Below are 26104 nucleotides of genomic sequence, written 5' to 3'. Positions count from 1 at the left end.
TAGAAAACTCCAAAGCTGCTTGCTTGTGTGGTTTCTGTGACTCAACAATGAGATGTCTTTCTACCGAGGCTAACATATTCAGTGAATGAGAATTGTTGCGACGATATTTTAAACAGTGAGAGTATTGTGTCATGACCTAGAAGAGTGCAAAGAGAATGGGGACATTTACCTCCCTGATGTTATCAGACAGACACATGCACAGAGTGAATACAAACATGCATCTGACTGTGGATAGGACGTACACTGACATGTAGGGACGTCTGAAGCTTATATTACACAGCATACCATGAATTCTGGGAACAAATCAATTGCCATGAAAAGGTCTGTGTGACTGTAATTTTTATTTAGTCCAACTGAATCAATACAGCTCTGCTCTGGGCTACAGTCTGACACAGATCTGCATTAGCTAATCACCATGCCTGCTTCCATTACACAGTCCATGACATGGGGCATATTGATCATAACGGTGAAAAGTGCAAAAAGCTGGTAGGGGTCAACAGTAGGGGTCAACTCTTATGATGACCACCAGTACTCATATTTATATTTGTAGATTTAATCAGAATATAGCCCATCGGACTTGCCATAACAATGCCAGATTGACAAATATCCAGTGTTTCCTTCTGTAATGTTCTTGCTAAAGGACAAAGCCACTCTTATTTTTCCAAACAGTACACTTTTGGAGATAGAGCAGGTGTTCAGCAAGCATGCAGTTAAAAAGGATGGCTTAGTTTACAGTCTGTGTAAAGGCATTTAGGAAAAGGTCACATGGAGGCAGGTTACACTGACCGCTGTTTTTAGTATTTTTAATACAGCCCCTTTAAATTAGTAGTATCTGTCCAGATCTATCCAGATGTGATTTAATATACCTTTTTTAACACTCAACAGAATAAATGTGCCCCTGTTTGCCAGACCAATGTAACGTTTAAGTTTAAAGTGCTTGATTTGACATATTAGTCCTTGCTTAGTGTCTGTGATGCCCCCTCCCATCCCCTCCTGTTTTGGCATGTCGCCCTATGCCGACCACCCTCTCTCTGCTTTCCCTCCACATGCATAGCTTGGCTGGTGGGTGTAAAAATAGCCGGGTTAGGGGGGTGTTGGTCAATGGTCAGAGAGTTGGAATTAACATTGCGCACTGTGCTGGCAGTAGTGGTGCAACAGGGACAGGAGCGCTGCTGAGGCCAAAGGGAAGTGAGGGGGTCGCCCCCCCATGGATGGTAAAGGTTTTTAGGGGGAGGGGAGCGGGAGTAGATTATCAGAGTGATTAAATGCACTCACTTAGATTCCTTTACGTTCTGATGGGATAGACTTGTAAACCTTGCAGCATGGGCAATGCGGCCATGTGTAAGGTGTGTGGCTCGGACAAGGGCCTGAGGACTGCCGGGAGCCTGTCTAACCTGGACCAGAATGCTTTGCCAGACTTCTACTGTGTGGAGCATTTCCCTGTGCAGCCTCCAATGATGCTGGTAAGAGCCCATACTGGCAGGGCAGTAGATAACTAGTACACCCCTGGAGTGCTCTTTTTTGTTTAGTTTAGTTTTTTACAGATAAAAAAGGTTGCGAGTAACTTTTTTTCAAACAGAAACTTTAAGGCAGTGTCAGTTCTCTCTTTTTAATCCTCAGTTATTTTCATTTCAGTCACAATCTTGATGACGGGACTGTTCTCTGTGTCCGTCACTGACAAGGTGCTCAACTTGCATGTAGCTTATACATTTTTCTGTTTTCACTGAAAGCATGGGTAAACTGCTTCTGGACTTATTGTTCTGACTTCAGAATCAATACTGATTGGTATCTTGCAATAGGCATTACCAGGTATACTGTAGATACACAGTTCAGGTGTTTAGGGTTTGAGGAGTTTGTGTGTGTGTGTAAGTGTGTGTGGGGTGGGGTGGGGTGTAGTCATCTCTCCTCACCCTTTAAAGGCCAGTGTGACATTTTTGCTCCTAAAGTATCCCTGCACAGCAGCATGTGGACTCTTGTGGCTAATTTGAAAAGCAATGTAATGACTTTAGCGGCGTGCCACTGCGGGCAATACAAGACTCATTTAGTTTGGCTCTGGCTTTTTCCAGAGTTACAAAAATGTGTCAGTGGGGCGACAGTATGTTGTTTGTTTCTAAACAGTGTTTCCTGAATTAGGTGACATGTTTGTGACAGTTTTTGACCTGGCTTAATGCCTTGTTTTAAGGTACTGGAATGTTTTTTCAAAGGAAGAAAATGCATAATGCAATGCTGTATCTGTAAGAGAAGTATCTTAAACCATTTGGCAGTAGTCTAATTAAAAAAATAAATAGTTTCAAATGTTCACGTGAAGAGGGACAGTTTTTGCTGCTAATGTAAGAGTTCAAAGTGTAAGTTTTGAGCAACAGTTTTCAATTTATTGTATTTTCAAATAGTGCCAAGATGACCATGGCACATCATACACAAATACATGCACACAAGGTCATCTCAAATTGTTTACCTGGTTTCATAAGTAATCAAATGTCTGACAGGTGGTCAAACTGGTGGCTTAGTGGTTTTAAGTCATTTAACTCTTTCTTAAATGGCCACCATTTTTGTCTAAAGCAAATAAAAGCTTATTATATTGGTTTGATACAACTTGCAGTGACTCAAACATAACATAGTAATTCAGTTATGAGTAGAGACTAATTTGCAAGTTGTCATTGCTGGTGCATTCAATTGCTGGGGGAGTTGCCCAAAACTCACCTAGCAAACAATAGTCTTTTAATTATTGAATTAGTTAATGCTTAATTAATTCTTATGATCCTTTTGATGGTTCCTATGGCGCTTTATTACCTTGGTTTTCAAATAGGTTTTTCCTTTTGTTGGTTTGTTTGTTTCACGGGGTGGATACACTAGTTATTTTTCACTTTTGTTAACTTTGTAAGCAGGGCATTTGCTGAAATCACGTGGTGTTGGAACAATTGGAAAAAGGAGTTCCTTATTGAGAAAATTCGCACTCTTACAGTAATGGTTAGATAGGGCATGCCTTGGTGGAAACACCGATCCTTTTATGGATGAAAGTCTTGTGTTTTCCCCTTAACTTCTTGGACACAAACTCTGCTCCCCTGTGTAAAAGTCCCGTGTTTTGGGAACCACACATTCACCCCCACCTTCTCCATACACAGATTTCTGCGTTCTTATACAGCGGCAGTCACCGTGGGCTGACATAAATAAATACGTGGAATACGAATACAAATTACAGTACATTACTTTTTGTAGCGATATGTACGAATTGTCCACCAAAAGATTTGAGTGTCCCAAGCCTACTACATGCTAATTTCATACAGTATGTACTGTATACTAATCATAAAGATTATAGAATACTGTTTTTTTATCAACCTACTCTGCCATTTTATACTAACAGGAAATCAAACAACACACTTAATGTTCGGTGTGAATCCAGCTGCACCTTTGGAAAGCTACTGCCAATTAAACTTTTCCTAAGATTTAATACTTGTTGTCCAAAAGTTCTTTGGAGCAGTTTGACTAACAACTACAGCAAATTATTTGAGCATTTAGCAGGTAAAGAGGCAGACATTTTTCATGGGACTTGGTGGCCATCAAACCAGAGCTAAAAGGAAAGTAAATAATTGATTAATAATCATCATGTGGACACAGATATGACTCCAAATAAATGTTATAGTTGCTATGTAACTGCTGGACGTGTTAATATTCAAATGTCAAAAATGTGTGTGTTAAATTCCATGTATTTATTACCATAAGCCCCACATTGTCATTTGCTGTAAGACAGCGCCAAAATCCACGTAGGTAGTAGGTCGGGGTGGTAGATGGTTCCCAAAACACAGGTTTGTCACCCAGGGGACTAGTGTTTGTGTCCTGGAAGTTATTTGAACCCAAACCCCAAACTTTTTTCTAATCTTATGCAAGTCGTTTTGATGCCTAAACTTAACCGTCATGGAACAGCATTAAATACAATGTCATGTTTCAACATGTTCTCATGAACGGGTTCGTATGATATCGTATGAAATTTTATGCACACCAATTTGTATGATATTCTATGAAGTTAGGCGACTGCCGGCTGGTCATGTGACGCTGGTTAAAGAGCAGTGTGAATTGTTGGTCGTATCGGCGGCCGTTGCTAGTTGAGTTGAGCCGACAAAAGGTGACTTTGAGCCGGGTACAGGGCGCCGCGAGATGACAGTCCTTTCAGGGGAAATGGCAGTTGAGTTTAGCCGACAAAAACTAAGCATCATGTGGCGACAACGTTACGTTTAGGAACCAAAACGACTAGTTAAATGTAGAAAAAAGCTCTTGATTTGAATATAAACATTTATCCACCCAACCTCCTCGTCCTCCTCTCTACGTGGACCACAGTGGTCTCATACAGCAGCAATCAATGTAGTGCAGACAGTAATAAATACGTTGAATACATACGAGAATATATATGAAATGTTGCCGATATAGACTACAAAGACAGAGTCTGTGTAGCAGGTAAAAAACCCTGGCTACCTGACTTGTCAAATCCGTGCCCCTAGTATATACACATATTTCAATCAAAAATGTATTGACGTGCACACTAAAAATAATAAATAAAAAACATTCAAAATCAAATCCCAACTGTGATGTCATCATTTAAAGAGGGTCGAGAAGCCGTGAGTGATGTAGGATACCCCCCCTGATGGAGTCTAGACACTGTGGTGATGGTGATGAATGAGAGGATGCTGAGATCTTGATGAATGAGAAGAGGAGTGAGCTCTGGGGAGATCAGATCTGGGCGCTGATGAACTGGAGGAGGGTCGCGACAATTCACGCTGAAATGAGTGCTGACAGCAACAGAGAGGAGAACATTTAAATATTGACAGCAAAAATGTGATTGGCTGATGGAGATTGTGGCTAAATGTGGTTGATTTAACTATATGCCCCTATCAGCTGATAAGGGGAAGCAGGAGGAGAGGGAGAGGGAGAGTGAGGTGAGTGACAATGAGTGAGTAACATAAGATAGTCTTCTGGTTGAAGTTACGCTAAGCTTCATTAGTTAGTGCAGACGGTACAGAATTCTCAAACTAGTGAGTGTGACCAGAGACCCAACTCAGAGTAACTTCCAGCCTCTGTGTCCCATGGGTTTGGCCACTGCAACACTGCTTTAGGAGACTAGCTGCATGTCCTAAGTGTATTGATTCTAATGAGAGAAGTGAACATGAACTCAGATTATGGCAGATTATTTCGCCCCATAGTCACCAAAGTAAATATTGGACCCATTTTTTACAAGCCACAGACACTATCTCCAGATCTCCAGGTTTTCCTCCTCTTCCCTTTGGAAGGAACAACGGGGAGATGATGTAAGACCTACGTTGGATAAATTCTCCAGATTGTGCCCACTTGCTGTCCACACCTCACTGAGATGTGATCTCGATGCGAGCCAGGCCACTTGGCATTCGGTTTGGCTGATTGGATCCCAATGGCTAGCAACATCCAATCTCAGAGCATACAGATTGGACAGTTAATGTGTCCAGGCATGATCATATGAGCTGTTATCACTCAAGATAATGTATGTGTTAACACCAGGGTAGTGTGCACAGTATGTGTGTTTTTTGCACTCAGTATGGCTTGCATGTGTATGACACACTGATGCCATGGTGTGTGGCTCTGTTAGTAGACAGTTCTAAAGGAAGCAATGCCCTTGATGTGCTTACTTTGCTAGCTCTGTTGTCATGGTTACCTCCAGAGAGGGCAGTGCTTGTCTCCGTGGTAACTGGGAGGGGCTAGGATGCTCCCAGCCTGGGCACTGGTCTCTCACAGTATGTGTTTGAGGGATTGGTTTGCATTATTGATAAAGCTCCTCATGCACAGTGACTTTGTAAATGAATGTTTGATGTAATGTGATGGAGGAGGAGCTTTAGGACTGGACTTTGTCATGCTTGGCAGGTTTGATTAAGTCATGAAGTAATGTCTAGACACGAGCTGAAACATAAGAAGCAACGTATTATTTTAGAATGGACACATAGAAAAGATACATATGATGCAGTCAGTGATATTGGGGATATATATATATATATATATATATATATATATGGTCATGAAGGCTGGGTCATGACCGAAAGAACGAGATCCAGGGTACAAGCGGCTGAAATGGGTTTCCTCAGGAGGGTGGCTGGCGTCTCCCTTAGAGATAGGGTGAGAAGCTCAGTCATCCGTGAGGAGCTCGAGAGTAGAGCCGCTGCTCCTTTGGGTCGAAAGGAGCCAGTTGAGGTGGTTCGGGCATCTGGTAAGGATGCCCCCTGGGCGCCTCCCTAGGGAGGTGTTCCAGGCACGTCCAGCTGGGAGGAGGCCTCGGGGAAGACCCAGGACTAGGTGGAGGGATTATATCTCCAACCTGGCCTGGGAACGCCTCGATCCCCAGTCGGAGCTGGTTAATGTTGCTCGGGAAAGGGAAGTTTGGGGTCCCCTGCTGGAGCTGCTCCCCCCGCGACCCGACACCGGATAAGCGGACGAAGATGGATGGATGGATGGATGGATGGTATAAGTGCACCTGTTTAACTGTGGTGAAATAAGAAGAAAAGCAATTGCTTTCATGCCTGACCAAAGTTGCTTTATTGACTTTTATTTTGTATGTACAGTATGTTCCTATTCACCCCAGACATGACCTTTATGGAACTGTAGGCCTTTTAAAACACTTCCCCATCAACGAGAGTGACAAACTGACAAGCTCCTTCTAACCAGGAGTTATGAAACATTTCTGTAGGAAGCTGGCTGCCACAATTCTCCCTTTCTCTCCAATGTTAAGTGTATTCCATTCAAACGCCCACTTGTCTCAGAGTCCTGTTGGTCCATGTGTCACTATAGCAACCCGCCAGTTGCAGAATGATGATTAGTGCAAGGTCTTGCATAATGTGACTTGGCAGCTCTGGAGGGAATGGGAGGATGTTATCAGACAGGCTTGACTGTGGTAATGGCTGCTTGGTGCAGTGCTGCTAGAAAACAATGCTAACCTTGTGAGAACATGCATGAGGCTGCTTGAACAAGTCTTTCCAGGCTTTGGGACAGTCCGTGTATACACTGCTTTCTCGGGTGGTGGGAAAATACCAAAATGTCTGATGAGTGCTCAAGATTTTACAGAGCCAGAGAGGGGGGCGAAGGACACGGCTTTCCTCTCACTTGATTTGTTGAAGGTCTTTGACCGTGTTGATTGGCCATATCTGTTGAAGTGCTTACCCACTTTGGCTATGGCGATACATTTTTCAAATGGGTTAGATTGCTTTGTACTGGGCTCACTGCAGAAATATTGACCAATTGTGTGGTCTCTCAACCTTTTAACATCTCTAGAAGTTACCCTCTTGCAATAGAGCCATTTGCTATAGTGCTGAGGAGGCATAGTGACATTTATGGAATTTGAGAAGGTCTTCCAGAACATGAAATACTGTAGCACTAAAAAAATCTGTTCTGTCGCTGCACTTTGAGGTCTTATTGAAACAAAATATCTGGATATAAAGGTAATTATTCAAAATCATCTATAATGTTCCTTATTCAATCAGAGGGGAAAATAAGCCATGTGTATGCTTCTACTTTCCACCCAATGGGTTATTTCATTATACATTATAAAACATAGTATACAGTGTCTACAGTATAAAAATGGTCCCTGAGGTGAATTCGAACAACTTTATTTGGTAAAATAAACATCCCAGACTTTACATCTATCCGTACTGCATTTAATATATGACTGAGCCAAAACATACATGGGTATTACTGGGCAGCTCAACTACGGTCCATCATGTTTTATTTTTTGTCTGAAAGCCCTCTAGCTGGGATGGATTTGGAATCTGTTCTGTTATTGTATTTGTATTCAGCAGATACCTGAGTATACAGCCATCCCTATATTGTATTATGATTAATGTTTGGTTTGACACTTATTGTAAACATTTGAATATTACCTCTTCCTGGTCACACTTCAGTCCTATTTGGGGTAATGCCAACTTTAAACCAAAGTGAATCAAGGGAAGTGCAAGATATGTACAGAGCAAATTAAGTACTTATGTCCTTTGCAGAAATATAAACCAGATATGACATTGCAACATTTTTTTCTTTACTCTCAAATTTAGGAGCTTTATATCCTCATCTTAAAATCATTCATTACATATACAGTAGCTGTCAGTACATCCGAGAACTGTGCTGACAGAGAGCAGTAAGTGTGTCTGTGCTAATTAAAAACATATACACATGGTATGTCATGTTTCAAAACTACTACTACTCCTGCTTTCTGTTCTAATGTAAATATTCAAGCGAACGGTGTGCAACCTCTGTCAGTAGAGTTAGCAAGCATAGGACAGTTTTATGCTAAAGGTTAAGTTTCATATTTGTATGACTTGTTTGCTTCTGGGTCTAAAGAATACCTGGACAACACCCAAAAACAAGTTCAGGTCTATTTTAATGTACGCAGTGCCATGGTTAGCATTGCTGTGCGTCTGTCCTGATTTACAGATCCTAAACTTCCCCTGCTTTATGGTCTATTTTAAAATAAATGGGACCATAATTTACAAAATGAATATCACGCTGCATGAAGAAGACTTCAAATTAGCAATGGAGGCCATAAACTCAATGAAAATGTTTACTGAGGTAATAAATCAAGTGAGAAGTAAGGACATTTTCTAATAGACTTCTATAGAAACTGACTTCTTTTTCTGAGCCAGTGGAATTGCCCCCTGATGCAGCTTAAAGGAACTTCCGCATTGGCTTTTCCGACCAAGAAGTTGCCGCTTAAGCATAACAGAGCGGCAGCAGATCTGGGACCAGCTGACCACCTGCCCCTTAATAGAATGTGCATAGTCTTACAATGCCAGACCTATCTCCAACCACAGCACTGCAGAGGAGGTTCTGGCAAGTCCACAAAGCATTCTGGGATGGGAGAAAAACGTGCTAAACCAATCACAATCATCTTGGGTGCCTGCCTCTGCATGACAGCCTCAGGAAGGAACTTGTTTTGGTGGAAAATGTGAAGGTTCAAAAGTTGTTTTAGTTGTGCAACAAAAAACTCAGATTGGACAGATAGTCTAGCTAGCTGTCTGGATTTACCCTGCAGAGATAACCATAGTCCTGTGGTATGGGACATCCAGCATGCGGAACCTCCGGTGACAATGGAACAATCCCGTAAATGAAATGAGTCGATATTGACTACAATTGTGCATGAATGCATAAAATAATGAATAAATAAAATTAGCGCAATGAAAATGTAACGGAGTGAAAGTAATGATTTTTTTCTACAAATCTACATCTACTGTATGTAAGTTAGACTAAAAACTATGCGGCATTTAAACTACTATGACTATGACTAATTTCCTCAAAAAAGTAACCTTAGTACATAAATGGTACTTCCCACCTCTGCCCCTATGTTAGATAAAACATGATAAAGTGCCCTCGAGAGTCCAGTGGAGAAAAGGTGATGCAGGGACCTCTAATGCCCTGTATGCAAGAAAACTTTCTGGGTGCAGTTTCCCTGCCGCATACTGTCGGTGCGTTTTAATATTTTTCCTATGCCTCTAAGACTGAGTCTGCACTGCATGTATACATGTATACTGCACCAGGTATCTCTAACAGGCTTCAAGTCTCTGCAAGTTGACTTTTGTAGTGCATTTGCATGAATTATACGCAGTATATAATGTAACTGTTTTGCAAACTTGAAAACTGTTCCGTGTACATTATGGACCAATGCATGGAAAAACATTAGCTTGGTCCTTCGAGGTGATGGTGACGGTGTTTTCAGAAAGCTGTAGTAGTTTTGAGTGTGAGTGATGCAATGCAGTTCTCTGCAGCAGCCAGACAGCAGCAGACTGCAGGTCAGCCACAAACATCAGAGCAGGACTATTTGTAGACATCAGTGCTGCAGTGTCACTGCTCATTTCATACATCACAAGGGCTGATCGCTGCATTCTGTATGGAAACTGATGCCGTGAGTGACAGACTGAGTGACAGACTGAGGAAAGAACTGTCAACACTAAAAAGGCTTGCTAATGAACACGCTATGAACAACAATGAACATTACGCAAACTGACCTTGAAAGCCAACGAGAGACCATTCCTCAGCTAAACAACAAACACAACATCCGCCAAAGTCCCCACCACCCTCCAGTGTGGCGCTACACTATTTCTGAATCTGGCCTCTGACCTCCCGTTGGAAGGAGTAACGCAGTGTGAATGCAGTAAAAATAAGCATCACACAGTGTTTTTCCACAGGAGGAGCAGAGAGCTGTATGTGAGCCAGGATTTCACCTTTAGTGAAGGCACCAAGAGAATGCTGAATCATGCTGCCTCCTTACAGTCCTGGTCTGTTTCCAACTGCAGCTCACTCAGCATCCAAAAGCAAACAGGGTACATGTCCTTCCCAATGCCGGACACACACATTATCGTGCACTATGGAAACCGTTTATGTCTAAATATGGGTGCACAGTTATTGTTAATAATGATTTATTCTGCTCAATGACAATTAAAACTTTATTCCTCCACAGAATAACCAGCATTAACACGGTAGATAAATACGTATATATAATATATGTATTTCTAAAGTAAAGTATATTTCTAGAGCACATTTAAATACAGCTTAAGCTGACCTTTTATACTTAGCAATGGTCTGTTATACTGAGATTGACGAATTAGTCAGTATTCAAGTTTTTTTGTATTCAAGTTTTTTTGTATTCAAGTTTTTTTGTATTCAAGTTTTTTTGTATTCAAGTTTTTTTGTATTCAAGTTCAAGTTTTGTATTCAATATATATATATATATATATAAAGATTCCCCTACTGGGTTGTCTTTTTCCTTCCTCTAAGCTCAGGTCCTGAACCAGAGGCCTGGGTGCCTTAGGGCTCTGTGCAGTATATTGGCTGTTCCTAGGACTGCGCTCTTCTGGACATAGCTCTCAGATGTTGTTCCTGAATTGCTGGAGCCACTGTCCCAGTTGGGGGGTTACAGCTCCGAGTGCTCCTATTACCACTTGAACCCCTGTTGCCTTTACTTTCCACATCTTTTCTAGCTCCTCTCTAAGCCCTTGGTATTTTTTTCAGCTTCTTGTGTTCCTTTTTCTTTATGTTGCTGTCACTACATCTATCAGAACTGCCTTCTGCTACTGTTTGTTGACCACCACAATGTCCGGTTGGTTAACCATCTAAACATTTCACCATCTTTTCAGTACGAACAATACGAACAAGTATGTTCTATGTATCTAAAATTGTAATTCCTTGTAATCTGTGTCTGGTTGTAAATCATCAGCAAATCAAATCACTGTAAGTTCCAGTTAAAGCTGATTCAAAATGCAGCCACCAGTGTCTTGAACAAAGTAGCTTGTCAATGATTTTAGGAAAAAAAACAACGTACCTAAAGTAAGTAGGTTAGGAGGTTGAGATTGTTGACACACAATTATTTGGGAACAGTGTCCCAAATTTGATTGCTAACCGTCGTCAACAGAGAGTCTACTTACTGTTTGATCATTGTTCTTAAGTTGAGCTGTTTACTCATTGCTCGAGTGTAAATGATCGTTTTGGCCTGTAGACTGTTGATGAACTGTTGATGAGCCCTTTGGGATAAATAAAGTTGTTTGGACTTGAACAATCTGTTGAGATCTGCTCAAGGAATCCTGCTACAGTGTGAACACCCTTAGTTTGATTATGCTACCATTTTTTTGTATTTAGTTGTTTATCTCACAGGGACAATATATTTTTTGCACTCTCTGATACTGAAAGAATTCCACATCCCGTCTGCCCTAACTTACTGTAACTGAAACAGAGTTTTGACCAAACTTTGTAGCCCGGAACTTAACGTAAAAGTCCCCTCTAGTGGAGCCTCCTGTTATTGAGCCAGCACTACAGCTTGTTGGTTGTGGTTCGAGATTGTGAGTTGAGTTTTTTTATCCATTACTTGAGCAAGAATGTGACTCATTTTGCCGAAGAGGCTAAATTATGTGATTAGCATTCGTCATTGACAACCAGTGACATAATGTAAATGTGGATTGGACAGTGGATCATTTCTGAAAATCTATTTCTCCTGTTTCTCTTTTAGTCGGACAGTAATACCAGTTTCCTGCGAGCAGCGAGAGCAGGAAACATCGACAAGGTTTTGGAATATCTGAAAGGGGGAGTGGACATCAGCACCTGCAATCAGGTAGGAGACAGATCACACAACATCATTCACAACACACACACACACACACACACACACACACACACACACACACACACAGACTCACACACGACTTACGGTGTTATATGGACACAATTTATATATATATATATATATATATGATTTTAAATGAAGTGTAGAGATATATAAGACAATGTAAAACACAGTGGCCCTCACTTATCAACCTAACGTAGAAACCAGCGCAGATATGAGCGCATAAATCATCTTACAACAGGCTTCACGGGTGATTTATGAAACGTTCGTATCACACCAATCAGAGCGTAAGAATGATCGTACATTGATAAATGCAGCGGCTGGAAACGATCGTCATTTACATATCACGCCCCAATATATTCTAAGTTTTTAGGCCTCGCCCCTACAATTTATGAAATGGTGAGACGTAATCCGGCTGAGAAGGAGCACTTTCAATAGGTGGAGATTGAAGCCCTGATATCTCAGGTTCATTTGCACTAACGTGTGTACTATTTGGCAGCCTGAAAACTGGTATTAAAGGCTGGAGAAAGAATGCGGAACGGAAAGAGATCACTGATGCGGTCAACAGTGATGCCGTAGTAAATCAGACTCCAGCTGAATGTATATATATATATATATATATATATATATATATATATATATATATATATATATATATATATATATATATATATATATATATATATATATATATATATATATATATATATATATATATATATATATATATATATATATATATATATATATATATGTGTGTGTATATGCTATAGTCCTAATAGTACTATACAGGCTTATATTGCAATCTCTTAGGCCTACCTATATTTAAATAATCACACAGTAGCGGAGTTCATGCAGTGTCTTTTATTTTAATCGTGTTTTTTTCATGAGTCAGAGCCAGGCAACTGTGAGCTGTGAGGGAGAGCGCGTGTCCTCCGCCCCCCCGTGCTTGACCACCACCCCGACCCTGTCTCCTGACAGCAGAGGGGCTGGAAAAACAAGCCGAAATAACTCGGTCAATGGCAGAAATAAATCCTTCACTTGTGGCCATTAATGACACTTTAAAAGAGAGACAAAAACCTGAAGAATAAATAAAAATGTTGTGCATCGTCATGTTTCCTATACTGAATATCATTGCCAAACATAACATTATACCTTTTAAAAGCGAGGAATAATATCCTTTCTCCTTGGTAAAGCCCCAGTTGGGGCTGTGCTGGACACTGCTCTCTGGGCATCGACTCATCTGGCTCCATCTCTACATTTATGGCACCCTGTTTTCCTGCGCGATGTTGTGCAGAACCCCACAGGCTAATACAATGTTGCAGTCTTTTCTGGCATGTATAGTAGGGTCACCCCCGCTGATGCAAGACAGAGCTATCTGCCCTTAATCAATCGCATGGAGTGCTCCACCGTGGCACGTGCGCGTACGTGTGCACTGTTTTACCAGCGCATAGAGGTCATATAAAAGAGCCAGATCTGCCATTGCTGATAAGTGACCAACTGATGACTTCTCCTTCTCCTGTTAAACTGATTAAATGCTGCACCGCAAGTCCACACTGACTCAAAAACTTGCGTACACAAGTTCAGACCAGATGTGAGATTTTATCGCAGCCTACGCTCACGTTGAAATTGATAAATGGCTTGCTTTGTGTAGGAATTGGCGTATGCCCGTCCTACGTCTGTTTTAGGTCCTACACGCGTTTAATAAATGAGGGCCAATAACACCTGCTGGGGGGCTCCCCTACAAGCAATTTAATGATGCTACAATATAAAGTTATACAAAATACTAATAACAGTGTTGGTTGGCTACATAAATCATTATAAATATTAGTCATCCACCGCCAACTTAAAGGTATAGTGGAGGATTTTCCCGAATTTTAGAAAAGAACCGCCTTCTGTACTTTTTGAAAGAATGCACATGTGCAACACTCTGCCTGCTCCCGAGAGGGAACGCCTATTAAACGTGTGCACGAGAGAGCACTGTTTACAAGTTGCTGTCGGCATGGCTCATACAAGCCTACTTTCCAAAAGAAGATTTGCACTTTTTCACAAATTGAGATGTTTACCGTGTGTGCGCGCTGCGTGACTTGTGCCAGGGCTAGCATCACTAATCATAGCTTACATCAACTTTTACTAGCAGTGATTTTAAATGGATTTCTTGCCAAACTTTACCTGTGGAGTAGAAACTTCACGACTGAGGCATCAGTGGAAAGCCCAACCTGTGCTTTTAGCGCACGCCAGCGTGTGAAATATTCTCCTAAAAGCTTCAATGCTTCAATGAATGGCTGAAACCGTAGCTCAAGCTCACAACACATACAGTATACACCTGAAAGCTAGGGACTTAAACATATCACCAGAATGATTGACAACCAGGAGGACCAATAGTCTTGATGATCCACCATCCAAAAAGAAAATCCTCCACTATACCTTTAAGTTCCAGTCCAAATAACAGCAGTAGTCAAACTGTAACATTAAAAAGTTTATTCTACTCAATAATGTTTACTTATCATAGCAGGACAAGCACAGGTGTAAATAATATCATTCATGATGCTTTTACAGGCTGCTTGAATGGAATGGAGCCATTGTTAATTCTATTTGTCATCCCTTTGATTTTCCTGCTATGACAACGTGTGATAACGTGGATAAACTACATCATTGTTAGCAATTAAACAGCGTCACCTGCCAACTTCAATTCTGAAATTGAAACATTTTCTAGCACATTTTGGTTGAGGCAGTTATTTCCCTAAAGCTGAAGTTGAAATTAAAGGTGCACTATGAGTTCATGCATGGTTTCAGCGCAATCTCATTTTTGTCTCAAATCGTAGGCATCTCTCCTTGATCCGCTAGCTGCCTGCCCCCTGAATACACTGTGAACAAGCCTGGTCTGTGGAGACAACACAGGGGGCGTAAACGTCAAACAAACACTTGGGGCACAGGCTGTGCACCAAAATACAACAAACCAAATTCCAGCCAATCACCAACAAGATGGTTGGGGGAGGGGGTGGGGGTTAGTGTCAGTTAATCAGTTAGTCATGACCATAGACAGTATATAATGGACCAATAGACCCCGTTGCTGTGGACAGAGACCAGTGAAGGCTATTAGAAGCACTTTTCCGGTGATGGCCAGCTTTACTGCGCAGCCTCCAACTGAGAGAATGTGACGTGAGCAACGTGCCTGAAAGTTGTAAGTCTTCTGGTAGCTGTGCCAAGAGAAATCTCAATCATTTCCAATCTTACAGATACGGAGAGTGTATGTATATGTAAGGAGATAACATAAGCACAGGCTAATTATTGCTAGCTAACATGCCAGTTAACATTAGTAATTAAACCTAAACAGCTCATGTAAGTCAAAACTGCCTGCGAGCTTCTCCTGTACTATATACGGTAATTCCTCTACTATGCGACAGTAAGTCACTTGGTTATGACACAATCGTTAGCTTATATTTACAAAAGCGTCTGCTACGGAGCCATAACGTGAGGTACAAGGTAATGAAGCCTTTTATACATTGTCGTGTTTGTTTGGAACTAAACAACGGACAAATAGAGTCTTTAAACATTTCTGATGTAAAGTTATTCGCAGTCAAGTGAAAAAAATGGCGGTCAGCGGAATGCTAACAGGAGTGATGGCCAGTTAGCAACAAAATGGCGCCATAGATGGCTCGAGTTCTGAAGCGAAGCTTACCCACTTGGTCATGACAGTTACGGAAACATGGGGGGAGGGGCGAGCGTGCTCTGTTTTGTTTGGTATTTACTTTGAACGTCAACAGAAGTGACGTCATGCAGGAACTCATAGTGCACCTTTAAGTGATTTTGGCCACTTATCACCTATAAAGTTGTTAAAGCTAACATGTTAGCAAACAGTTGCCTATTTGCACAGCCTGCAGACACAGAGCAACATTAGCATTCATTTGAGTCATGTTTGTGTCCATTGTCCAACATTCTCTCTCCTTTTAGTTCAGGTTTGGTCTCCACCAACTCCTGAGAAACTTATCGGTCTCTTTAGCTGCTAAATGCTCCACTATGTTCACCAGCTAGTCTAATACCATGTGTCTGCTCTTTGCTGCTAAGCTAGTAGTGGACAGTGGCTTTATCAGAGCTTTATAACTGAAAACAGCCTGCTGCTGCAGGAAACAAGGTTGATAATTGTATAAAATAAGTTTGTAGGGAAAAAGAAGAAGAATCTGCGCCAGGGTTGAGGGAGGTCAGGGTGCATGGCCGATACACCAAAATAAATGAGCTGAAAAACACTAACATTCTCTGTAGAGCTGAGAGGAACTGTGTCGTTAATGATAACTCTTTCTGAGTTTGTCACTTAAACATAATTTGATACATGTTTGCCTGGTATGTGAGTCCAATGGTGCTTGCTACATATTTGGCAAACAATCCACAGAATGTAATATTTTAAGTGCCAATGTGAAAATGGCTTTACATTCCAGTAGGGGGGAGGACTGTGTTTGATCAGGGACTGTTTCTTTATTCAGCCCTAGTCATTATCTAGTCTCCTCTAAGGCCATTAGCATTCCAGCCATGGACGAGGGGGGGCAGTGGAACCTGATAGCATGTAAACAGTCCTGTCCTGGCAACAGCCAGGACGACCAACTTGGTAAACAAAAGCTACATGGAGTGGAAATGTAAGATTTACTGTTGGCTCTGTGGTGTGTGTTATTGTTAACTAATGTGGTAGGAATGTTGGCACTACCATCACTTGTGCCATTGAAGATATTTTAAGCTTCTGTGTTTGTGTTTCTCTCAAGCAATGTTTCTGTTCCGCTGTATCTCAGCTGAGTAGAAGTTCATTAACAGGTTTAAAAAATGAATCAAGTTCACATATTAAATTACAATGTCAACTGAAAATAGACACCTTTTAGGTAGATAGTTGTTTTTAAAGGCTTTATTATTATATTAATCAATTTGCATTCCCAACTCATTATAACACATGACACTTGCATCAAGACACAAGAGCACACAGATTGGAGTTTCCATAAGTGATAATTGGCCCATGACAGCCAAGACATATTTATTTGTTAAACTTGAACCTTCCAGTAGCAGATGTTTGGGCTATCAGTCGTACTTTCATGTGTTTGCATGTAAATTGATATGCACAGGTAATGGACATTAATTCATAATGCACATCTGTGACAAAGCTTCACTTTAAAGGGATAGTTCGGATTTTTTTGAAGAGCAGTTTTATTTTTATTTTTATTTATCCATAGTTAGTGTGTTACCAAGAGCAGATGGCAGTTGGCAGTATTTCTAAGCTGCCGTGTTGGTTCCTCCTGCCTGCTTCTCCAAACTTGGGCCTGCCAACCGCCATCTACTGTTGGCCATCTAGTGTTTAAAATAGTTATTGCAGTACAAATTCAAAATACTGGAGATATTCGTCTCCCCCGCCCCCTCCTCCCCATAGCATCCAACAATGTTGCTAGACGCTTGTCTCACATAGCCAGACATTACTCCACAGCACAGCGGAGTAGCTAACTGGCTATATTGACAGTCATAGAAGCCTGTGCTCACGCAGAGCTCTGTATCCAACTGACAGGCACACTTTTTCGGCTTAGAATTACAGTAGGAACCGCTAAAGATACCACTACCTTCCCGTCCTATTCCACCCGACGGAACACACTTTATTGGCTTAGAATTACGGCAACAATCGGCACTTAAATAGACAAATTAATTTCTAGAACAGTGGGAGCTGCAAGAACATATAAAAAATAATGAGGCCACAGAACACTGCTGCAAAGCCTTGGAACATTTCCATCAAAACTATATAACCCCAAACCACAGCACCATCAATAAACACATTAAAGAGTTCACTTTTCTGTACTTTGAACTAGTATTTTAGATAAAGCAGTTGTACCAACACCCTGGCTAAGTGCAGGGTGATATGAGGCCAGCAGGAGGCAGGCAGGTGAAATAACATGTCAACTAATCCAAAAACAGGAGGACATATTCTGCTGTGGAATACCCCTGGGCAAAGAAAACTATAGAGAAAGCATGATGAGCATTTTCTTTCTTGGTTTCCCCCAGGGTCCTCTGTGGGGACCCTGGGAATCCTGTGGGGCCGTCAGGCTCAGGGGGCTGTGTGATGAGGGATAGTTTGGCAGTCACAGAAGAAATTACTTATCGACTCAGCGGCTCTTTTGATGCTACAGCCTAATGCCCGTGCTGCTGAAAGGGTTACTGAGTCAGTGCTGGGTCACTTATGGCGCTTACCCACTGCTAGTACCAGCTCTGCTCTGCTCTGCTCGGCTCGACTCAGCCGCGGTGCCCCGTCCTCCATTTTCCTTTGCAGATTTAGTACCGCCTCATGGATGAGGCGGGGGTGGTTGGTCGTAAAAATGGCAGGTTTGTGCAGGACACTCCCGTCTGTCGCTAGCAATGATTAACAATGATTAGTGACGATTCTCTCTGACCAATCAGTAGCCTGCAGGTTCTCACGTTACCTTTTGGTATCGCCTCAGCTCACTTGGAACCTCGACGGAGGTGATTCTAAAAAAAGTACCTGTTAGCAGGTACCATGTAATGAAAAAAAACGCCATTAGAGGAGGAGAGGGGTAAACTAGGGGACAACCCTGCAATCACCTCCTTTCCTTTGCTTAAATAAAGAAAATGGATGGCTGTTATTACAGGTTGGATGATATGACCTAAAATCAAAACAATCTTTAAGATATTACACATGTTTACTTCAAATATTAAAACAAACTTTATAAAAGCCAAAAGTAAGTTCTCTGCACATTCACACTATGACTCCCATAAGCCCCTTGTTTTTCCGTGAGCTCTTTTTAACAAAACCTGAATCATTATGGTAGCAATCTCTCGTTTTCAGGCTTATTCTCTCACTTGGGGTATTGAGTCATCTCTCTCTCAAGCCCAAACCACTTCTCCCATGCCAAACCAAGCAGCACATGGAACTGAAGAGCTTAATACAGATATTAATAGAGATCTTAAGAGATTCATAACTTGAAACTTCAAAACATCACCACTCTAAACTACAATGTCGGTCAAGTCATTTGAAATGTACCAAATCTTAAACTAAATGACAAGCTTCTATGAGCTTTTTCTAAATGGTTTTGGTTCATTTGGTATTTTAGAAGTAATCTCCCGTATTTATTTGTCTCAGCCATCACCAATCAATACCCAAGTGAATATTCAAGTAGAAGGGATCAACATGACTCTTTAGAATAAAAAAGAAGAGGCTATTACTTTGATCTGCACACACATACACACACACACACACACACACACACACACATACATGCACATGCACACACACACACACACACACACACACACACACACACACACACACACACACACACACACACACACACACTATTTATATCTTTATACCCAGGACTGGCTCTCCTCCCACCAGCATAACATGGCACATCATCTGACCCAACTTTGATTGCTAGCTTTGACATTTCAGTCTGCCACTCTGCATGTAAGAGTAAAGGACAGCCACATGTTCAAAAGATGGAAACTGAGAAAGAAAGGCAGGCTCAGTTAGTTATGGACCTGGTGGAGGAGGTAATCCCTTCTCTTTCCATTTGGACCTGTCTGTATTTTTTGTTGCTGTTGGGTTGTTGGACTTTGGGCCTGACCTTTTTCTCCCTGTCTTCTTCCAGAATGGTCTTAATGCACTGCACCTGGCAGCCAAGGAGGGCCATGTGGATCTGGTCCAGGAGCTGTTGGAGAGAGGAGCCGCAGTGGATTCAGCCACAAAGGTCGGTTATCAGCTTCCCACTGAACGGGCGTATTACATGAAAAGCTGGATTCATCCATGTTTCCTCACAAAAAAGGTGCTGCTAGAAGCTTGGTGACATAGTAGAGTTGGAAAGCAGCTAGCTTAATGTAACGTAACCTCTGCTATCACTTAACTAAAGTCAGACTTTCAAGAACGTATGAGGATGTTGATCCTGTTTGTGATGTCCTCAGACTCCAGCTAACTATTTCCACAAATGTTTTTAACATGTCCCTCTCTGTGTAACCTTTGGTTTGAAATATTCAATGCAATTTTACCAGTTTTCTCTGGTAAACCATCTGCAATCATCTCCAATATCTATTTATATAAAGAACTTTATACATTTTGTAACCTTATTGGCTAGAGGCCTGACTCACTTAAATGTTGTATATGAGTGAAAATGATGTGAATCATATGTCTTGACTTCAGTCTTGTCATCTCAACCCAACTAAAACCCCTATAAAAGATTTTGGAGTGATGTGTACCCCTCATTCCATATGCTATCATTCCAGCTGCCATGGAGTCATGTACTGCATCCTTCATTCTTCAGTAGCTATAGACCCACAGATATAAAACCTCTTTCACTATAGGTTCCAATTGAAGCAATTCTAAAACTTAACCCAGGTAAGATGGTCGCCATATGGTTCCATCAACCTGATCTCACAGAATTCCATGAAATGAACACGGCCCCTTCCCTCAAAATCTGTGGCAGTTTCACAGAATCGCAAAAAATTCCGTGATGGGTCCATGGAAAAATTCCGTGAAATGAACACTGCCCCTTAAGTTAAGGAAAAGGTCATGTGTGGTCTTATGTTTCCATGACAAAACGGGACGGTTGGGTCTAGGAAACGTGACACGCAGGACACGATCCCTGGTCTCCTGTGTGAAAGTCCTGTGTTGTTTGACCCATCCACCATCCCAACCAACCTCACTACGAAGTTTTCCGGGCTTTCATACTACTCGCTACCGTAGTCGCTCTTAATGCTACGTCATCTTCTCATTGACTTTACATTGGCATTGTTTTCCGTGGTGGCCACACGAAAATTTTCACACATTCCATTCCATCCTGGAATGGCAAGTCAGAATTACATGTCACATCTATTGTTTTATATCTGTTATATATATATATATATATATATATATATATATATAGATATTATAGATCAGTATGTTACTCTGTAAACTGTGTTACTCCTGGGAGCTGAAGTCACTGTTCAACTGAGCTTTTGATATTTTATGTTACTGTGAATCTAATACTCACATGACCCAATGTTAATATAATAATATAACCCTTGTCAATCTCAATTTGCTTTATTCATAAGTCATTAATGCTGTGATACTTAAATACCTAATTAAATGTAAATGCACGAGTAAGCCAAACAGCATTGTGAAATATGATTGGAGAAGCGTCAAACGGTGAGGCACTTGATCCTCTGTAAGACTGATTTGAGATTCTGCTCTCAACCACAATTGTGTATTTGTAATTGATTCATTAGCCTTTGCTAAAATAAAGAATTAACATAAACTCATCGACAGTCAGAGCTACTCGTTATTGCAGAGCATCCATTCACAGCTGCACTGTTTAACATTCACAGATACCCTCTTCTAATACGGTTAGGTCATAAAGAAAAATACTGATATGAATAATCATTATTTCAACATAGAAATTCTTCTTCTCATTGTCCTTTTATTAATCCAGAAAGGAAACACAGCACTTCACATATCCTCGCTAGCTGGTCAGGCTGAAGTAGTGAAGATCCTGGTTAAACGTGGAGCTGACATCAATTCCCAGTCTCAGGTGAGCCTCTGTACTCTGCTGCTGAAGTCATTTAATGCTGCTATCCTCTTAAAAGACAATCACAATATCACCTCCTGTATTACTCATCACTAATATAATTTAAGAGACCTGTGCTTATGTTTGGCTGATTGGGTGAGGAAATACAGTAGATGTCTATGACCTGTAGTTTATTGGTAACCTCTTGTATTTGCCTTTGTGCTGTAGAATGGATTCACTCCTCTGTACATGGCCGCCCAGGAGAACCACATGGATGTGGTGCGATATCTGCTTGAGAATGGAGGCAACCAGAGCACTGCTACTGAGGTGAGAGGAGTGGGTGTATATTATTATATATAGTGTGGTCTCGCTTTGCCAGACCCTCCTCCAAAGCACGCTGAAGGAGGGTCTGGCTACTCCACATAGCATTCGGGGATGGGAAGAAAACGTGCTCTGGTTTAATGGCATTTCTTTAAACCAATCATAATCGTCATTAACTCTTAACTCTGCACAGAGCCTCTGGAAAATAGTTGTGTGAGAGAAAACTCAGATTGGACACATAGTCTAGCTAGCTGTCTGGATACCATACCATACCATAGTCCTCATAAATCCATCAAATTTAAAATTCCAACACAAGGAAAGCGGAAGGAAACAGAAAATACATGCATCTGGCGGAATTTCCGAAAGTGGAACATCAAGAATATAGAGTATAGACTATATTTAGGGTGACTACATCGAACTCTCCTATGGAATCACGCATACAGTATACTGCAACACTGGCACTGAACACAACGCAGAACCCATTATTTGGCAGGTATTTGGCCATAAATCAAAGTATTTGACAATTTTGGGGCAACCTCTAGCTCAGTCCTTCAAGCTATCCTGTCAATTCAAAGACATGGCAATCCACTCTCTAGACATGTCACCATGCTAGTGGGGCTATTGGGAACGTTATTGGTCCATCAAGTCATTAGGACACATCATCTGGGAATCATGATGACAAATGACAATATTTCATTGCACATGACTATAAAGTGGCAAGCCGAATCACCATCATCATCAGGGGATCACCAAAGTCATTAGAATTCATCATCTGGGGACCATGAATGTCTGTACAAAATGTCCTGGAAATCTATCCAGTTTTAGTTGAGAGATTGAGAAACGTTTTGACCAAAGTGGTTGACTCCCGGACAGACAGAACAGTGACATTCCTAAAGCCCCCTACTGGCGTGGTCATTGTTAAGCTACCATAAGTGAAACTTATTGCGCAGAGGTTTCATATTGAGAACCTACCATGGCTCAAACTGTATAATCCCTTCCTGTCCTGGTCGGCTTTTGGCAAATGGGAATACGTTTTTGAATGAAAACAGGCATTTTCTGTTAAACAGAAAAAGTGAGAGCAGCAGAGTGATGAATGTGACATGGCTGTGTTGTTGTATTGATAGAGGGAATGCAACCCCTCCTTGTTTTTTAACCGGCCTTTATTTGTTCCTTCTGAGATGTGGCCATTTTCTATATACCAATGTTTATTTACACTAATTGAATGTCTGTCAACCAAAAAAAAAATTTGATGTTTTGACATTTAAGGATTCTTGAGAATGAAATGTAGCTAATCCTTTTAACCTGTCTTCCTTCACCTAGGATGGCTTCACCCCTCTGGCCATCGCCCTCCAGCAGGGCCACAACCAGGTGGTTTCTGTCCTGCTGGAGAATGATACTAAAGGCAAGGTCCGCCTGCCTGCATTGCACATTGCTGCCCGCAAGGACGACACCAAGTCAGCCGCCCTGCTCCTGCAGAATGACCACAATGCTGATGTCCAGTCAAAGGTATGCCCATAGCACGGTTTGACTTGGGGGGTTGGCATGGGTGGAAGTCAAGCTAATGTGGTGCTATTTGTTTGTGCCAATGTGTCCGTACTGTGGTTGTGAGGACCTTTTTTTTGCGATCAAATGTTTTTATTCAGTATGGTTGTGAGGACTTTTATAAAGTATATGAATTCTATGAGGCTGTAGTGGATTTGGCTAAATAGGATCTTGTGATATTTGAGGCACAGAATGTAGAAAGTAAAGTATTGAAATCTGTCTAGCTGTCTTTCAAATGTCAACAGTGTTTCCTCTAGGTTTTGTTTCAGCAGTGGGGGTTAGGGTTAGGGTTCAAAGAAAGCTTGCTGATCCCGGACCGCCCTAACTACTGCAAGATAAGCCAACTTTCTGTTGAAGCCGTTGGTTATAGACCTACCAGCCCACTGTGACCGCCTGGTGCTAGGGTTTGTACTGAATTCGAGTTGCTACAGCCGCTGACTGGTAAACAGAATGGTAGCTACTGTTAAAAGAATGAGTTACGAATAGTTAGCTAATGATTAGTTACTGATTGACTGATTAAATCACTATTGATTAGTTCCTGGTAAACAGAATAGTAGTTACTGTTAAAGGTGCTCTGTTTACCAGTAACTAATCATTATTGCTTTAATCAGTCAATCAGTAACTAATCATTAGCTAATGATTCGTTACTCATTCATTCCTTATTCGTTCCTCATTCATTCCTCAGTAAGTAACTACATTTTTGTGTACCTTATTGTAGTAAGTGTTACCTTAAATTTGTATCTGGATAAGTTATCCTGACAATCAAGAATCTGATCACGCTGTTCTCATTACACCGGTCTTTATAATCCCAGGTTCTCATTTTTCTTGCTTCTTATGTCAAGTAGGCGAGTAGGTGGAAAGCTTTGAGCACCACTGGTCTGGTAGATTGGATGTCATTGTATTACGCTGTTGTGGTGTCAGTAATTTAAATATTTCCCATATCCAGATAAATTAACCAGATAACAATCCCAGCAGGTGTAAATAGGGTCCCCCAAATGTATGATTACTAAGATTGAGTGTATTACAGAAGACCACTAAATTGTCAACTTGTCGTGATGTACTTTTGTCATGAAGCTGTATACCTGTGTATAGTGTGTTTGTGTTTCCATCTGTCTGTCCATGCATCTCTCGATTTCTCTTCTCCTGTCTCTTATTCAGTGTCTCTATGCCTGCCACGTCACTCCTGGTCCTGCCACTAACCGGGTCTCTCCCTCTTCTCCTTTCTCTCTTTGAATGCTAACACTCACACACTTTCCCCATCACCCCCTTCTACCTTGCTGCACCGGTGTCTAAGTGTAGCACTGTCCACTGCATGGAGTGTGCCACTGTCTGCAGGTTGTATGGTGGTGATATACAAGACTGCATGCAACCAAAAGGGGGGGCGGGGATTCCTTTTTGACCATCAGAAAGGGATGGGAGTGTCAATCCGGTATTTGTGGGAATGGGTAATGTAGGAACACTGATACCGGATAATGGCTTTAAGGGACTGTGGCATGAGTGAAGATGATTTACTACACTACACAGTTGATCCATCTTCCTGAATGTATATTAATATTGCTTCTACATTAACTACAGTCTATTTCAACAAAGCACCAATTATGTTGTGTAACAAAACACTGTGGAGGCACAGGGTATGTGCATGCATTTAGTATAATGCCATACAGTATGTGGTTCAGCTGTTGTGATGCAGCCCTGCTCTATATGACTCATAGGAAGCTATAAACAGCAACATGTTAACTCAAACACATATACACATAAAACACATCTTGTTGTCACACACAGGGCACAGTTCTGTTCAAATCCCTGGGGAAAAACAGTCTAGTGACAGCTATCTCAAATGATCTGCTTACATCTCAGTTTGCTAAACCAAGACTCTTACTGAAAAGTATTCTGTTACCATCAATTAAGACACTGTTGAATAAACTTAAACCCTTTAAGGGATAGCAATAACTTTTTACAACTCAGGTCTTATTATCTTAGTTTTGGCCACCAATCCTATCGGTAATAATTGTTGCAACGTTGTTAGAAGAAGTCCAACGGGATACACAGTAAATACAAAGTATCAAATCAGCAATGCCGCAATGTCGTTCATTTAGCTGCTAAATATCCAATTTCCTGATGTGATAGTACATATTTCTCCAGTTCATTTCTTAATTAATGGCACTTGCAATGCATTATAAAGTATTAAAGTTAAGACTTCAGACTTCAGATTAGTTGATCCACGTAAAAATGTGACATTTTGCTGTTTCCAGCTTTTTATTTGTGATGATATACTGCATTACTTTGTTTTATCTTTGTAACTTGAATATCTTTGGGTTTTGGTTTGTTGTTTTGGACTCTGGGAAGTTGCAATGAGCATTTTTCACTATTGTTAAAGGAACACACCGACTTATTGGGAATTTATCTTATTCACCGTAACCCCCAGAGTAAGACAAGTCGATAAATACCTTTCTCATCTCCGTGCGTGCTGTAAGGCTGTCTGACGGTTCCAGCATTAGCTTAGCCTAGCACAGATCCTGCAGGTAACTGGTTCCAACTAGCCTACTGCTCCGAATTGTGACAAAAGTGACAAAAGTGACAAAATAATGCCAACATGTTCCTATTTACATGTTGT

General features: G+C 41.2%; 1 protein-coding gene across 1 annotated transcript in view; it reads left to right on the top strand.

Moving 5' to 3' along the window:
• The window catches only part of ank2b (ankyrin 2b, neuronal), a 165091-nt gene that overhangs the window by 66703 nt on the left and 72284 nt on the right, over nucleotides 1–26104 (top strand). The window contains exons 2-6 of the mRNA XM_028564141.1: nucleotides 11996–12097; nucleotides 19738–19836; nucleotides 21553–21651; nucleotides 21856–21954; nucleotides 23269–23454. Coding sequence (XP_028419942.1) covers nucleotides 11996–12097; nucleotides 19738–19836; nucleotides 21553–21651; nucleotides 21856–21954; nucleotides 23269–23454 — 585 coding nt within the window. The remainder of the gene's footprint in view (nucleotides 1–11995; nucleotides 12098–19737; nucleotides 19837–21552; nucleotides 21652–21855; nucleotides 21955–23268; nucleotides 23455–26104) is intronic.

This window comes from Perca flavescens, chromosome 19 (assembly GCF_004354835.1).
Source record: "Perca flavescens isolate YP-PL-M2 chromosome 19, PFLA_1.0, whole genome shotgun sequence".
In the NCBI taxonomy this organism is placed as follows: Eukaryota; Metazoa; Chordata; class Actinopteri; order Perciformes; family Percidae; genus Perca; species Perca flavescens.
The sequence above is the reverse complement of the archived record's forward strand: the minus strand, read 5'-3'. Positions and strand labels throughout refer to the sequence as shown.